At 48.6% G+C, this 13,945-nt stretch overlaps 1 protein-coding gene across 7 annotated transcripts in view; it reads left to right on the forward strand.

The window, feature by feature from the left end:
* Nucleotides 1-13,945, forward strand: part of LOC120931668 (collagen alpha-1(VII) chain-like) — a 495,674-nt gene that overhangs the window by 88,445 nt on the left and 393,284 nt on the right. For all 7 annotated transcript variants that reach the window (XM_040343324.1, XM_040343325.1, XM_040343318.1 and 4 more), the window contains exon 14: nucleotides 10,046-10,204. In XM_040343324.1, coding sequence (XP_040199258.1) covers nucleotides 10,046-10,204 — 159 coding nt within the window. The remainder of the gene's footprint in view (nucleotides 1-10,045; nucleotides 10,205-13,945) is intronic.

Genomic DNA, 13,945 nt, shown 5'->3' on the forward strand with positions numbered 1-13,945 from the left:
ATGGTCAGAACAAGCCAAAAGGTCAGGGCAGGCGGAAGACAGGGTCAACAGGAACAAGCCGGGTATCAGGATCTGGATCAAGCAGGGGTAACAGGTACTGGTAGGTTCAGGAAACGCTTTAGACCGGACAGCAAGAGGCCAGACTCTCAGGACGCCTTAAGTACCCCGTTTTGGCGCCGAATTGCCGTTTGCGCGCGCCCGTGCGCCGTTGCCGCTGGTGCGCACGTCCGTGCGCGCCGTGGTACCGCGAACGCGCGTGCCCGCGCGCCATCGCCGCGATTGCGCGTGCCCCGCGCGCGCCGATGCGCCGCTAGCGCCATCTGGTGGCTGGGGTATTTCATGACATTGCCCCCCTCCAATGGGCAGCCTCCGGATGCCCAATCGAGACATCTCCAGTGGATGCGAGTCCCTAAATGATTGGATTAGCCTTTCAGCATCTATGTTGTCCTCTGGTTCCCATGAATTCTCCTCGGGCCCATACCCCTTTCACTTAACGAGGAACTGAATTTGGTTGCATCTCCTCCTGCAGTCAAGGGTGGATTTTACCTCAAATTCTTCTTCCCCATTGACTAATACCGGTTCTGGGGGACCAGTATCTCGTTCAGGAAAAGGGGTTGGGAACATCCGGCTTGAGCAAGGCAACATGAAAGACTGGATGAATTCGAAAGGTTTCTGGTAAGTCAAGTTCGTAGGCTACCTCATTTATCTTTCTTTTAACAGCAAAGGGGCCCACAAATTTAGGGCCTAGCTTCTTCGTGGGGCATGCAAGTCTTAAATTCAGAGTGGACAAATAAACTTTGGTTCCGGGTTCCAGATTGAGTTCTCCTCTTCTTCCCTTGTCAAAGATCTCTTTATTGCGTTCCTGTGTCTTAGTCATTGTCTCCTGCAGGATCCTGTTATTTGTGTTGAAAAAATTTAAAGTGTCCTGGACAGCGGGTACCGTACTTTCCGGAATAGAATTAGACAGGAACAATGGATGAAACCCGTAGTTGGCATAAAAGGGTGATTGTTTGGTGGCGGAGTGAATAGAATTATTGTAAGCGAATTCCGCTAAGGGCAGCAGGGACACCCAATCTTCTTGAGAGAAAGAGGAAAAGCAGCGGAGATACTGCTCAAGAGTCTGATTTGTTCTCTCCGTCTGCCCATTTGACTGTGGGTGGTACGCTGATGAAAAGGAGAGACCGATTTTGAGACTACTGCAGAGTGCCCTCCAGAACCTGGAAGTGAACTGCACCCCCCGATCGGACACGATGTCCGCTGGGATGCCGTGAAGTCTAACAATTTCCCTGATGAAAACTTTGGCTGTTTCCGGGGTAGAGGGTGTGCCTTTCAAAGGGACAAAGTGTGCCATCTTTGAGAGCCTGTCCACGACCACAAAGATAGTGATGAAGCCTTCTGATGGGGGAAGTTCCACGATGAAATCCATGGAGATCATTCTCCATGGTCTTTCTGGCACTGATAACGGTTTAAGGAGTCCCCAGGCTCTAAGCTTGCTTCCCTTGTTGCGAATGCACGTGGTGCATGACTCCACATAGTCCTTGCAATCCTTCAGAAGTTGGGGCCACCAAAAGGTGCGTTGCAAAAGTTCAGAAGTTTTTTGTACCCCAAAGTGACCAGCCAACTCATGATCGTGACAAGAGCTCAGGATATCAATTCGTAGACTCTCAGGCACGAAGATCTTGTCCTGATGCCATAGCAAACCGTCCCTGGACTGCAGCTCCGAACCAGATAAAGGGGAAATTCCAGCAGAGGCTTGCCTGATTTGAGGTAATAAGTCCCTTTGTAACAACAGAAAGTTTCCTGATGACAAGATGGTGTCGGGGGGGCTGAGAGACCCTGAACCTCCGTACATGCGGGAAAGAGCATCCGGCTTGGTGTTTTTTGACCCTGGCCTGTACGTGATGTGAAAGGAGAATCTCGTAAAAAAAAGTGCCCATCTGGCCTGGCGTGGTTTAAGTCTCTTGGCCACCTTCAGGTACTCGAGATTCTTGTGGTCAGTGTAAATCAAAATTGGGTGCGCTGCGCCCTCTAGGAGGTAACGCCACTCCTCCAGAGCGACCTTTATTGCCAACAACTCTCAGTCCCCAACGTCGTAATTTCTTTCCGCTTCAGATAACTTACGGGAGAAGTAAGCAACGGGACGTAACAGAGCCTTGGGGCCCTGTCTCTGAGAAAGAACTGCCCCAACCGCGGTTTCAGACGCATCCACCTCGAGAATGTAGGGCAAACTCGCGTCGGGGTGTCTGAGAATGGATGCCTAAGTGAACAAGTCCTTCAGGGTTTCAAAGGCTGTTTGGGCTTCTGTAGTCCAACGGAACCGAGCAGTCTGTTTGGTCAAATCCGTTATAGGGGCAATGATGTTGGAGAAGGCTCTGATGAATTTCCTATAAAAATTCGCGAAACCGACGAATCGCTGAACGCCCTTTCGGTCTGTAGGTGCTGGCCAGTCAAGAATCGCGGAGACCTTCTGGGGGTCCATCTCAACGCCCTTTACGGAAATTATAAGCCCCAGGAACTGTATACTTGAGCGCTCAAACTCGCATTTATCGGGTTTGGCATACAGTCCGTGAGTTCGGAGACGCTCAAGTACATTCCTGACGTGTAGCCAGTGTTTTTCCAGGGAAGGGGAGAAGATTAGGATATCGTCCAGATAAATGATGACAAAGAGGTCCAGGTAGTCTCTAAAAATGTCATTCACGAAGTGTTGGAACGTTGCTGGGGCGTTACAGAGCCCGAAGGGCATGACTAAATATTCGAAGTGCCCGAAATGGGTACGAAAAGCGGTTTTCCACTCATCACTACTTCACGTATGCGGACTAAATTGTAGGCCCCACGGAGGTCTAATTTGGTAAAGACAACCGCGGACCCAAGACGTTGAAACAGTTCAGGCACCAAGGGGAGAGGGTACCGGTTCTTAATTGTTATTTTATTAAGTTCCCGATAGTCCACACAAGGGCGAAGGGAATGGTCTTTCTTTTCCACGAAAAAGATGCCCGCTCCCGCGGGTGATGTGGATGGACGGATGAACCCCTTCCTCAGGCTGTCATCGATGTACGTTTTTAAAGTCTCTAGTTCAAGTCCTGTTAAGGGAAAGATCCTCCCGAAGGGAACTTCGGCACCTGGAAGGAGTTCGATGGGGCAATCGTAGGCCCTGTGTGGTGGAAGGGTCTCAGCCCCCTTCTTGCTGAAAACATCCAGGTAGTCATGGTAAGCTTCTGGAACAGATTGACGGGTCTCAATGTCGAAGTCCATACAAAGTAAAGGCAGAGGTGGAGATGACACTTGTAAGCAGTGCTGTCGGCAGAACGGGGAACCGAAGCTGACCTTGCCCGTGGCCCAGTCAATCTGTGGGTTGTGAACTTGAAGCCATGGTACCCCTAGTATGAAAGGAAACAGGGGAGAGTCAAACACATCTAGGCATAGCCATTCATGGTGGTTTTCAGCAATGGTGGTGGGAAGAGGCTGGGTCTCTCGGGTGACTGGTCCGGATTTTAACACCGAGCCATCCGCTAGATAAACAGAGAGTCCAGTAGTCCTGGGACGAAGAGGGATCTGGTGTTTGATGGCGAAGAACTGGTCCAAAAAGCAGCTGCAGGCCCCCGAATCAATTATAGCGCTGACTTGGATAGTCTCTCCTGGAAGCTGGAAGAAAATAGGGATAGCCAGATGAGCGGAATTACTTGGCAGAACAGGTAGGTGAACAGAAGACATGGACAGACACTTACGAAGCTTGGCAGGGCAGGTCCTCACGTAGTGCCCCGGCCTCCCCGCAATACAGGCATAAGTTGTTGACCCTGCGGCGTTGTCGCTCTTCGGGCGTAAGGGAAGGGCGGAGGAGACCCAGCTACATGGGCTCTGAGGTATCAGGAACAGACGAGGCTGAAGGAACCGGAGGAACTATACTGGAAACGGAAGGCACCAGTGGCATCATCCAGACCGGACGAGATGGGGCAGTGGCCCTTTCCGTTCTGCGTCCAGGGTCCCTGGAACCCCTACCCGGGCCAGTTCGTCTTTCAGTGGTTCAGAAAGACCAAGGCGGAATTGGTAACAGAGGGCCGAGTCATTCCAGGTTGTGTCTGAGCTCCATCTGCGAAACTCGGACACATAGTCCTCTGCTGGTCTGCGACCCTGTTGCAGGGCGTGCAAAGCGGCTTCTGCGGAGGCGGTCTGGTAAGGGGCCTCATACAGCAGAGACATGGCTTGGAAAAAGGTAGTGAAATTATCAAGTGATGGGTCCTTGTTTTCCAAGAGGCGATGGGCCCAAGCTTGCGGTTCGCCAGACAGCAGCGAAATGGCGAAACCCACTTTGGTGGCTTCTAACGAAAAGGTCCGTGGTTGGAGAGCAAAGTACAGTTCGCAAGCATTGTGGAAGGCCCGGTATTTACTACGCTCACCCGCGAACCTCTCGGGCATAGGGACTTTGGGTTCGGGGGGCAGCATGATCACGGATGGAGAAGCAGATGCCCCAGAAGCCGCTGAAGTGGTGGCGGGAGTAGATAGAGCCTGGACACGATTCTCCAAACACGTGTAGCCTTCTTGCAGGGTTCAGACGGCCTGGGTCAGTCCCTCAAGATGGCGGCAGAGTTCCTGCATAGGATCCACTCCCTGCGCGGGCTCGGACATGGCTGTCCGGTACTGTCACGTACCTTGGAGGGTGAGCCCGACGTGCAGGAAGTGGCAGCCGTTACTCCTCTAATTCCGGGACCCCTGGTAGAGTAGACAGGGGGAACGGAAATACAGAGTCGCACAAGCGCCTGGAGTGACGCTGATGCAGGGGCTGGTTGATGCTTCTGCAGGATCTGATAGAGTCTCTGGAAGGCAGGTGCAGCCTGGCAAGTAGCAGACCGGAGGGAAGGTGTTTTGTAGATCAGGCAGCAACAAGTCCCAGAAGACAGTGCAAAGTCCCAGAAGCCGGAGAGAAGCTGAACCAGCCGATCAGGCACAGGAAGGTCAAGATGGTAGAGAGGCCGTCTAGCCGGATCGGTAACAGGCGGGCGGCAGAGTACCAGGGATGAGGCAGAGGGATGGTCAGAACAAGCCAAAAGGTCAGGGCAGGCGGAAGACAGGGTCAACAGGAACAAGCCGGGTATCAGGATCTGGATCAAGCAGGGGTAACAGGTACTGGTAGGTTCAGGAAACGCTTTAGACCGGACAGCAAGAGGCCAGACTCTCAGGATGCCTTAAGTACCCCGTTTTGGTGCCGAATTGCCGTTTGCGCGCGCCCGTGCGCCGTTGCCGCCGGTGCGTGCGCCCGTGCGCGCCGTGGTACCGCGAACGCGTGTGCCCGCGCGCCATTGCCGCGATTGCGCGTGCCCCGCGCGGGGCGATGCGCCGCTAGCGCCATCTGGTGGCTGGGGTATTTCATGACATATGCGTTAAAACCAGGGCTTTAGACTGCACGCATTTGCAAATACATGTGTAAGCTACAGGCCCCGCCAAGGAACCCTGGTATCTGTAGTCCTACCACTAACTTTTAAGTGGCTCCACAGTGGAAGCACATGCATTCTGATGGATAGATAGAGGGCATATGGACTGAAGGGAGCCCACGGGGCACACGGAACACCCAGCACATAGCACAATGACTGCAAAGATGTCAGTGCCTTGCCTGACCAATATATTAACATAAAAGTATACTGTTAGACAGGTTGGTTTGTGTAACGGACCTATGAAATATTCTGCCTGGACATCGGTAATCCTCATGCAGTGAGGCCTACAAAGAACTGCATGACTTGTTACAATTGGATTTACCACATTATATTCTGAGCTCAAAGGGTTAAATATAGAAGGGACTCTTTCACTGCTAAATGCTAATATTCCCTTTGCATAGCTAATTGACTCTCCTTTGTGTAGTTAACAGCCTCCTGTCATGTGTATGCTGATGGGATTATGTGTGAGTGTATAATTGTTTTAAAGGTTAATTGAATTCTATTGATAAAGGAAGGTGTCTGATCAAATCATGTTAAATGTAAGCTTGGAGCCAAACCGTCTAGAGACTGATTGGCTCAAGGGAATGTCATTATTTCAAAGTATCTGTATTGAAGCCCCCCCTGTGTGAGGGGGGGCGGAGATTGTCATTGTTCCTGTACAGTTTGTAACCACATATAAGCTAGGTGAAATGTGCCATTAAACAGTCTACTTGACCCTTCAAACGTAGCCTCGTCTCGTTCTTGGAAGGGCGTTCGATGGGATATACCGGCTGTACCTGCATATCACAATTTGCCAGGGAAAAGGACGTCTCCAACGGCTGATACCCCCTCACTACCAGTGGGTAGCCGTTACATTGGTTGGCAGCAGCAGCAGGATGGTCCTTTTATCCAAAGAGCAAGTTCTGAATGGAGTCTCACTACGCCAGGCTGAAAAGATCCACACTAAAAGATCTATTGGAGAGTCGTGGTAGGAGTACCAGTAACAGACCACGGAGGGAGCTGATAGCTGACCTGCTGGAGCTGGACGAAATGGATGGATCCATGGAAGGAACGGAGCCCCTTGCACCTGTCAGCGAGGAAGATGTAATTACGGGTATTATACAGCGGAGATTATCCTTGTATCCAGAAACGTCCGTGGAACTAATAAACCAGCTGTTCCGGGAAGCAAGGGAGGAGATACAAACGAAGAGGGGACAAGAACTGGAGCTAGACAGCCCATTACACATGCAGTTCCTACTCCCCCACCCGCTGCTACAGGAAAGAAAATACCATTCACTGCATTTAAAGCTTTTGTAGAAAGTGAGGAGGAAATAGATGGATATTTGGCTGATTTTGAGAGGCAGTGCTCACTACATCAGGTACCACCAGACCAATGGGTCACTATTTTGTCGGGGAAATTGTCGGGCAAAGCCAATGAAGCCTTTCGGGCTCTCACTCCAGAGGATATTTTACAATATCAGCAAGTTAAAAAGGCGCTGCTAACCCGATACGCCGTAACTCCAGAAGCCTACCGCCGTCGCTTCCGGGAGTCCAAGAAGAAGGCTGTGGACTCCCACATGGAATGGGCCAACCGGTTACAAAGGGTGGCATCCCTTTGGGTCCAAGGGTGCAAGGCCAACACCGGGGAGGAAGTGTTGCAGCTGTTCCTAATGGAACATTTCTTCCAAGACCTGGCCGCAGACATACGAGATTGCCGTCCCGCTAACTTAAACGAGGCGGCTCGGCTAGCAGATGAGTACGCGGAAACAAGGAAAATAAGCCAGGGTACTACACAGCTGGCTCATAAGGTAGAACCGCGTACTCCAACCATCACCCCACGCCCAGAGTTTCAGGCTCCAGTACCACCAGGACCACCACGTCCTCAGGGGCCTAACAACTACCCCCGGGATTCGTCGAGGGTGACGTGCCATCACTGCAGCGACACGGGACATATTGCTCGTTATTGCCCTCTGAGAGCTACAACTACCAACTGGAGACGCACAACCCCCAACACAGAGGGAACTCCATCACGTCCCTCTGCGGCTCACTGCCTGGAGACCGAGGGGGGCCCCGGAGGAATGTCTGGGAATTTTGTATGAGGCAGACCCAATAGAAGCTGCCTCTCCAGATAACCGTCAGCATCACCGTCAGGAGGTACGGGTGAATGGACGAACAGCACAAGGCCTAAGAGATACCGGGACTACTATCACGTTGATTCAAAACCATCTGGTAAGGCCAGAGAACGTGTCCACTCGCACAGTTGCCGTCCAGGTCGCAGAGGGTGCTGTATTTCGCGTACCCACCGCCCGGGTGCACTTAGACTGGGGAGCCGGGTCAGGAAAGACCACAGTTGGTATCATGGACAACCTACCTGCCGAGGTTGTGCTGGGCAACGACATTGGCCCTCTGACTTCGGCTTATTTACCTACACCTGCTGCTGCTTGTCCCGTGACCACCCGCGTTGCTGGAATCAACTCGCTTGCTGCTGAGACCCGGGTAAGACTACCTTCCCCGACATGTACTGTAGATCCGGCACAATATCACAGTCTAAAATGGGAATGTGACAAGTTGGCCAGTGAGAAATCAGAGATGCAACGACACTACTTCATGTATTATGAGATGTTCTGTGGCTTGAACATTGAAATGCACAAATAGGCGGAAATTGTCAAAAGATTAAATGGGATTTGCATCCAGGTGGTGCCTTATCTGTCCCAAGAGCATCAGCAACAGGTTTTGGGAGCCATTGAGAGAGCAAAGCAAGTCACTGTTCCAGAACTGAATTCCCTTATTCACCTTCACCATCAGCTACCGATCTGGTAAGCCAAATGACAATGCGGATGGTTTATTCAGGCAAACTGAACTTTTTCCCTAACAGCAGACCGGACATCCCCAAGTTGACCCGAAAAGGATCAATCTGGGTCTGCCGGAGTGTTCCACAAAAGGGGAGTAGTGTAACGGACCTATGAACTATTCTGCCTGGACATCGATAATCCTCATGCAGTGAGGCCTACAAAGAACTGCATGACTTGTTACAATTGGATTTACCACATTATATTCTGAGCTCAAAGGGTTAATTATAGAAGGGACTCTTTCACTGCTAAATGCTAATATTCCCTTTGCATAGCTAATTGACTCTCCTTTGTGTAGTTAACAGCCTCCTGTCAGGTGTATGCTGATGGGATTATGTGTGAGTGTATAATTGTTTTAAAGGTTAATTGAATTCTATTGATAAAGGAAGGTGTCTGATCAAATCATGTTAAATGTAAGCTTGGAGCCAAACCGTCTAGAGACTGATTGGCTCAAGGGAATGTCATTATTTCAAAGTATCTGTATTGAAGCCCCCCCTGTGTGAGGGGGGGCGGAGATTGTCATTGTTCCTGTACAGTTTGTAACCACATATAAGCTAGGTGAAATGTGCCATTAAACAGTCTACTTGACCCTTCAAACGTAGCCTCGTCTCGTTCTTGGAAGGGCGTTCGATGGGATATACCGGCTGTACCTGCTTATCACAACTTGCCAGGGAAAAGGACGTCTCCAACGGCTGATACCCCCTCACTACCAGTGGGTAGCCGTTACAGTTTGGTTGTCCGCAGGCTGGAACGATAGATAGAGGGCATATGGACTGAAGGAAGCCCACACCTTCTAAAAGGCACAGGGGCACACTGAACACCCAGAACATAGCACTATGGCTGCAAAGGTATCAGTGTGTTGCCTGACCATTATATTAACAATACAAAAAGGTAAGTCAATGTCCCCACCTATAACTGGCCTTTGCAGGAGGCGCATTGGAGAGCAACATATGTAAGAAAAAGGCCAAGAAAAATTCCAGGCTCACATTCTAAGCTCACTTACTGACCAGCCTGCGGACAACCAAATTAACCTTACAGTATAACTGTTATATTAATATATTGGTCAGGCAATGCACTGACATCTTTGCAGCCATTGTGCTATGTGCTGGGTGTTCCGTGTGCCCTGTGGGCTCCCTTCAGTCCATATGCGCTTCCACTATGGAGCCACTTTAAAGTTAGTGGTAGAACTACAGATACCAGGGTGCCTTGGCGGGGCCTGTAGCTTCCACATGTATTTGCAAAAATGTGCAGACTAAACCCCTGGTTTTAACGCATACTGTTAGGTTAATTTGATTGTCCGAAGGCTTGTCAGTAAGTGAGCTTGAAATTGAGCTTGGAAGTGAGCTTGGAATTTTCCTTGGATTTTTCCATGGCCTTTTTCTACCATATGTTGCACTCCGATGCTTCTTGCTGCAAAGGCCAGTTATAGGTGGGGCAGTGGCTTACCTTTTTGTAACATGATAACAAGCCTGCAGCCTCTTAATATTTGTATCAATGATTATAGCTTACAGAGAAGGTGGTTGTGGAGAAGTTGTTAATTACAGATATTGTTAGGCCAGAGCCCTCATTGGATTGACCAATAATTTTCTACTGAATGGTTTATAATATTATAATATTCTAAACTTTCTTCCTTGCTTAGATGTCAACCTGTACATGGTTTAAATCTGCACACATTTTAGTGTCAATTTCACCTTTATTATGTGTAACAATTGGAAAAATTACAAATCACTACAAATTTCTTTTAACAGTAATCATTAACACATCACATTTTACTTTTCCTTAACTGCTTAGAGTTTTTTGGCAGAGATCGTCCACGCCAGCTTGCACTGAACAGTACACTTACATCTTTTGAGCTGAAGAACCTGGCACACAACACAGAGTATGTAATCTCATTATATGTGCTCTTTGGTTCTGCTGTGGGACCAGGCATCTCCACCACTGCCAGAACATGTAAGTATAATTGATCATTCAGATAACTGTAAACTGCAAATATTTCTGCACATATTTCAAAGTGTTGCTCTTTTCTGATTCAATACATTTTTATTTAAAAGTTAAAAAATATTATAGGGATACAAATAGTATATTGATATAGAAAGATACATTTATCTTGAAGAGGAAATAAGGTAGAACAAAATTAATCAAGATAAAATAAGTTAAAAGAGGGGGAGGAAGTGAAGGAAATATAGAGGAGAAGAGCAAAGGTCAGTAATCCAAAGTAGGAGTTATTTCATTCGGTCCAGATCTCCCCATTATTCAGATCTAGAGATTATGGGGTTTGGAGGTATTTGATCCAGGGGGACCATACTTTGTCAAATTTGGTCTGTTTATCTTTAAGGATACTGGTAAATTTTTTATTGACCATGATCCAAGAATTGTTTTGTTTTACTAGGGCAGTGTTGCTCTTTTTAAGATGTAAAGGATAAGTTCAGCTTTAAAAAAAAACAAAAACAAAAAATCAGGTAAAAAATTTGCATTTACTAGTTTTTGTTTGGAGCCTGGAAAGCATTGCACCAGCGATTGGCGGATCACAAATGCAATGCAGAACTCCTGCAGACTTTCAGTGTAAGCTGTCTGCCCATATATCGTACAGGCAGGCAGATTCACACTGACAGGCAGACTCCATAAAGTACCACAGCACTTAACAACGCCATGGTAGTTCATTGAGAACTACAAGCTGACAGCCACAAAGGAGGAATTTTGTAAAAGAATGATGCGGCCATGTGGACAGAGCGAAAGTGGATTGCCGAGCAGCTGCAGGATTGGTAACATGTTACATGTTCCACCCTAAAACAGGTGGAACCTGGAACATATTCCAGCTGGTGAACTTATCATTTAAACTCATTGCTTTTGAGACCGAAGGTTTTTTTTTTCCACTGAGCTGGCTGAGCTGCTGAATTTTTTTCTTCTTAATGAACGCTCTAGTTCCTCCCCCTAATTGTTAAACTTGGCTTGTTTCTATCTTTTTCTTAACCACTTCAGTGGCGTCTCCAGATTTCATATTTAGGGGGGGCACATGGGGGGACAGGGACAAAAGTAGGGGGGCCAACTATAAAATGCAATTATATATATATATATATATATATATATATATATATATATATATATATATACTGGGGCCCTTTACTACAATCCCACAACAGGCTCTTTCACATGTTCTGCAGTGAGCTCCCTCCAGGGTGGCAGAAAACAAGAGATATATGTCACCAGCACACCAAGAAAATATAAGGGTTCAAAGCAGTGGGAGAACTATCAGGGTTGCAAAGGTTGTCTTGCCACCGGGCCCTGGTGTTCTGCCACTGTGGGGTTCCCCAGCTGTCCTGTCCCTGCTATTGACAGCGCTGGTCTGACATCTGTCTCCTTGGCGGCAGTGGCAGTCTATTAGGACCTAGTGCTGGTGACATTATGGATGCATGCAGGGGAAGGCTGGCACTATTGGTTATAGAGTCCTGAGCCCCCAGCTGGTCACCTAGCAGCAGTAATGCTGTATAACCTTCTCTGTTGACATGCTGATCGGGATGTGATCCAGGTGATACTCTCAGTCAGATCTCATAAACACAGTATTTATTAGCATCAAGAGTACAACCACATATACAGTATATAATCAACCGTATGTTCAGCAACCATGTGGGCTCTATGCCTGTAAAGTGTGGGCTTTGATCAATAAAATCACTGATATTTAACACTAGGATTTGACTAGGAGTATCACCTGGATTGCATCACGATCAGCATGTCAGAGATCACCTGGATTGCATCACGATCAGCATGTCAGAGAAGGCTCCACTGCTGCTAAGCAACCTACAGGGAGCTCAACTGTCTACAACCAATAGAGATGGGCTTGGGTACATTTGAAATCCCAAATGCCCGATCCCACCAGGAAGCCGACACTCCACAGTGCTAATCACAGCCAGTGAGACATTTCCTGATCTGTGCATCTGCGGACCGGGAAATGTCTCACTGCCTGTGATTTGCGCTGTGCAGTGTGGGCTTCCTGGCAGGCTCTGGCATGTGGAATTTTGAACATGCCCAGCCCATCTCTAACAACAAATTGTGCTGGCCCTCCTGTACATCAGCCCCATAAAGTAACCAGCACTGGGTTCCAATGTGCTGCCATGGAGACAGAGACCAGCGCTGTGAATAGCCGGGACAGGACAGTACCGTATTTTCCGGCGTATAAGACGATTTTTTGGATGCAAAAAAATGCATCCAAAGTCGGGGGTCGTCTTATACGCCGATGACAGTCTCCGTGCTTGAGAGCGTCAATGATTTAAAAGCCGCTCCTTCTTCTCAGTGTGTCCTGTGATAGGCGGAACACAAATCTTCCCAGCAGCGCCTCTGCTCTGTGTTCCTCCTATCACAGATGCCTTCTCATCCTCGAACGAGAGGACGTCCGTGATATCACAGGACACGCTGAGAAGAAGGCGCGGCTTTCAAATCATGGACGCTCGCAGCATGGAGACTGTCACCCGCCTGGAAACAAATCAGCAAAAAGTGAGTGATGGCACTGTTGGCACAGTGGGGGCAAGTGATGGCACAGTGGGGGCAAGTGATGGCACAGTGTAGGCAAGTGATGGCACAGTGTAGGCAAGTGATGGCACAGTGGGGGCAAGTGATGGCACAGTGGGGGCATGTAATGTAATGGCACAGTGAGGCATGCAATGTAATGGCACAGTGAGATTTGAAAAAAGCCTGTTTCTGTCAGCGGTTCTGGATAGCCCTCAGCTTCCAGAAAGACTAGTAGGAAGAGGGTAGTCTTATATGGCGAGTATATCCCAAAACCAACATTTTTCCTGGAAAATTAGGGGGTCGTCTTATAAGCCCAGTTGTCTTATACGCCGGCAAATATGGTAACTCTGGTTATTCCATCACTGGTCCACACTGGGAGGATTCCCCCATCCACATATAATGTGTAGATGGGGGAATTGGATAATTTTTTTTTTTTTCATTCAACCTAATAGTCAATCATTGATCACTTTTTTCATACATTGATCATCAATGTATGGGCTGCTTAAGAGCTAAAACCAGCCATAGACCGTTTAAATCTCTGCTGGTTCAGCAGGAACTGGCTGAGATTTGAACCATTAATGAGCAGATTCTCTTATGATTATCACTAGTGGTTGCTGTATAGCCACTAGTGATAATCACTGTTTGTCGGGAGAATACAATTGCTGGGCAGGAGGGATATTCCCCTGTCACCACTGTCTGTGTTGATGGGGGAATCATGCAAGTTTCTTTCCTGCAATCTGTGGATGCAGGAAAGAAATTTGCACCGTCTATTATCTGCCTAACTGAAAGTGAAAGTAAATTGTGAATGTCTTGAAAGAACAGGAGAGGGGGAGGGAGACAGATGGGGGAGAGAAGGGATGGAGATAATGCAGTTCAGTAATTACACGTGTACTGCAGGCTGCAGTGCACACACTTACCCACAGGTCCAGGCTAGAATCTCAGGCATCATTCACACACAGCCAGAAATGCTGCTGATTTTCATATTTCCCACCTACACATCCCTTCTCTTCAGATACAGCACGCCGGGATAGTGTGGGCGGGACTGGAAGGAGGAGCTGTATTCCTCCCTGCTCGTATGTGGGGAGAGTGAGGAGGTGGGGTGGCTGGACTCGCTGGGCTGTGAAAGAGTGTCATAGACTGACACTCAGCCCCCTTTTTCTGTCACCACTCTCGGAATTTACAGGCTGG

Source organism: Rana temporaria, chromosome 3, assembly GCF_905171775.1.
Source record: "Rana temporaria chromosome 3, aRanTem1.1, whole genome shotgun sequence".
NCBI lineage: Eukaryota > Metazoa > Chordata > Amphibia > Anura > Ranidae > Rana > Rana temporaria.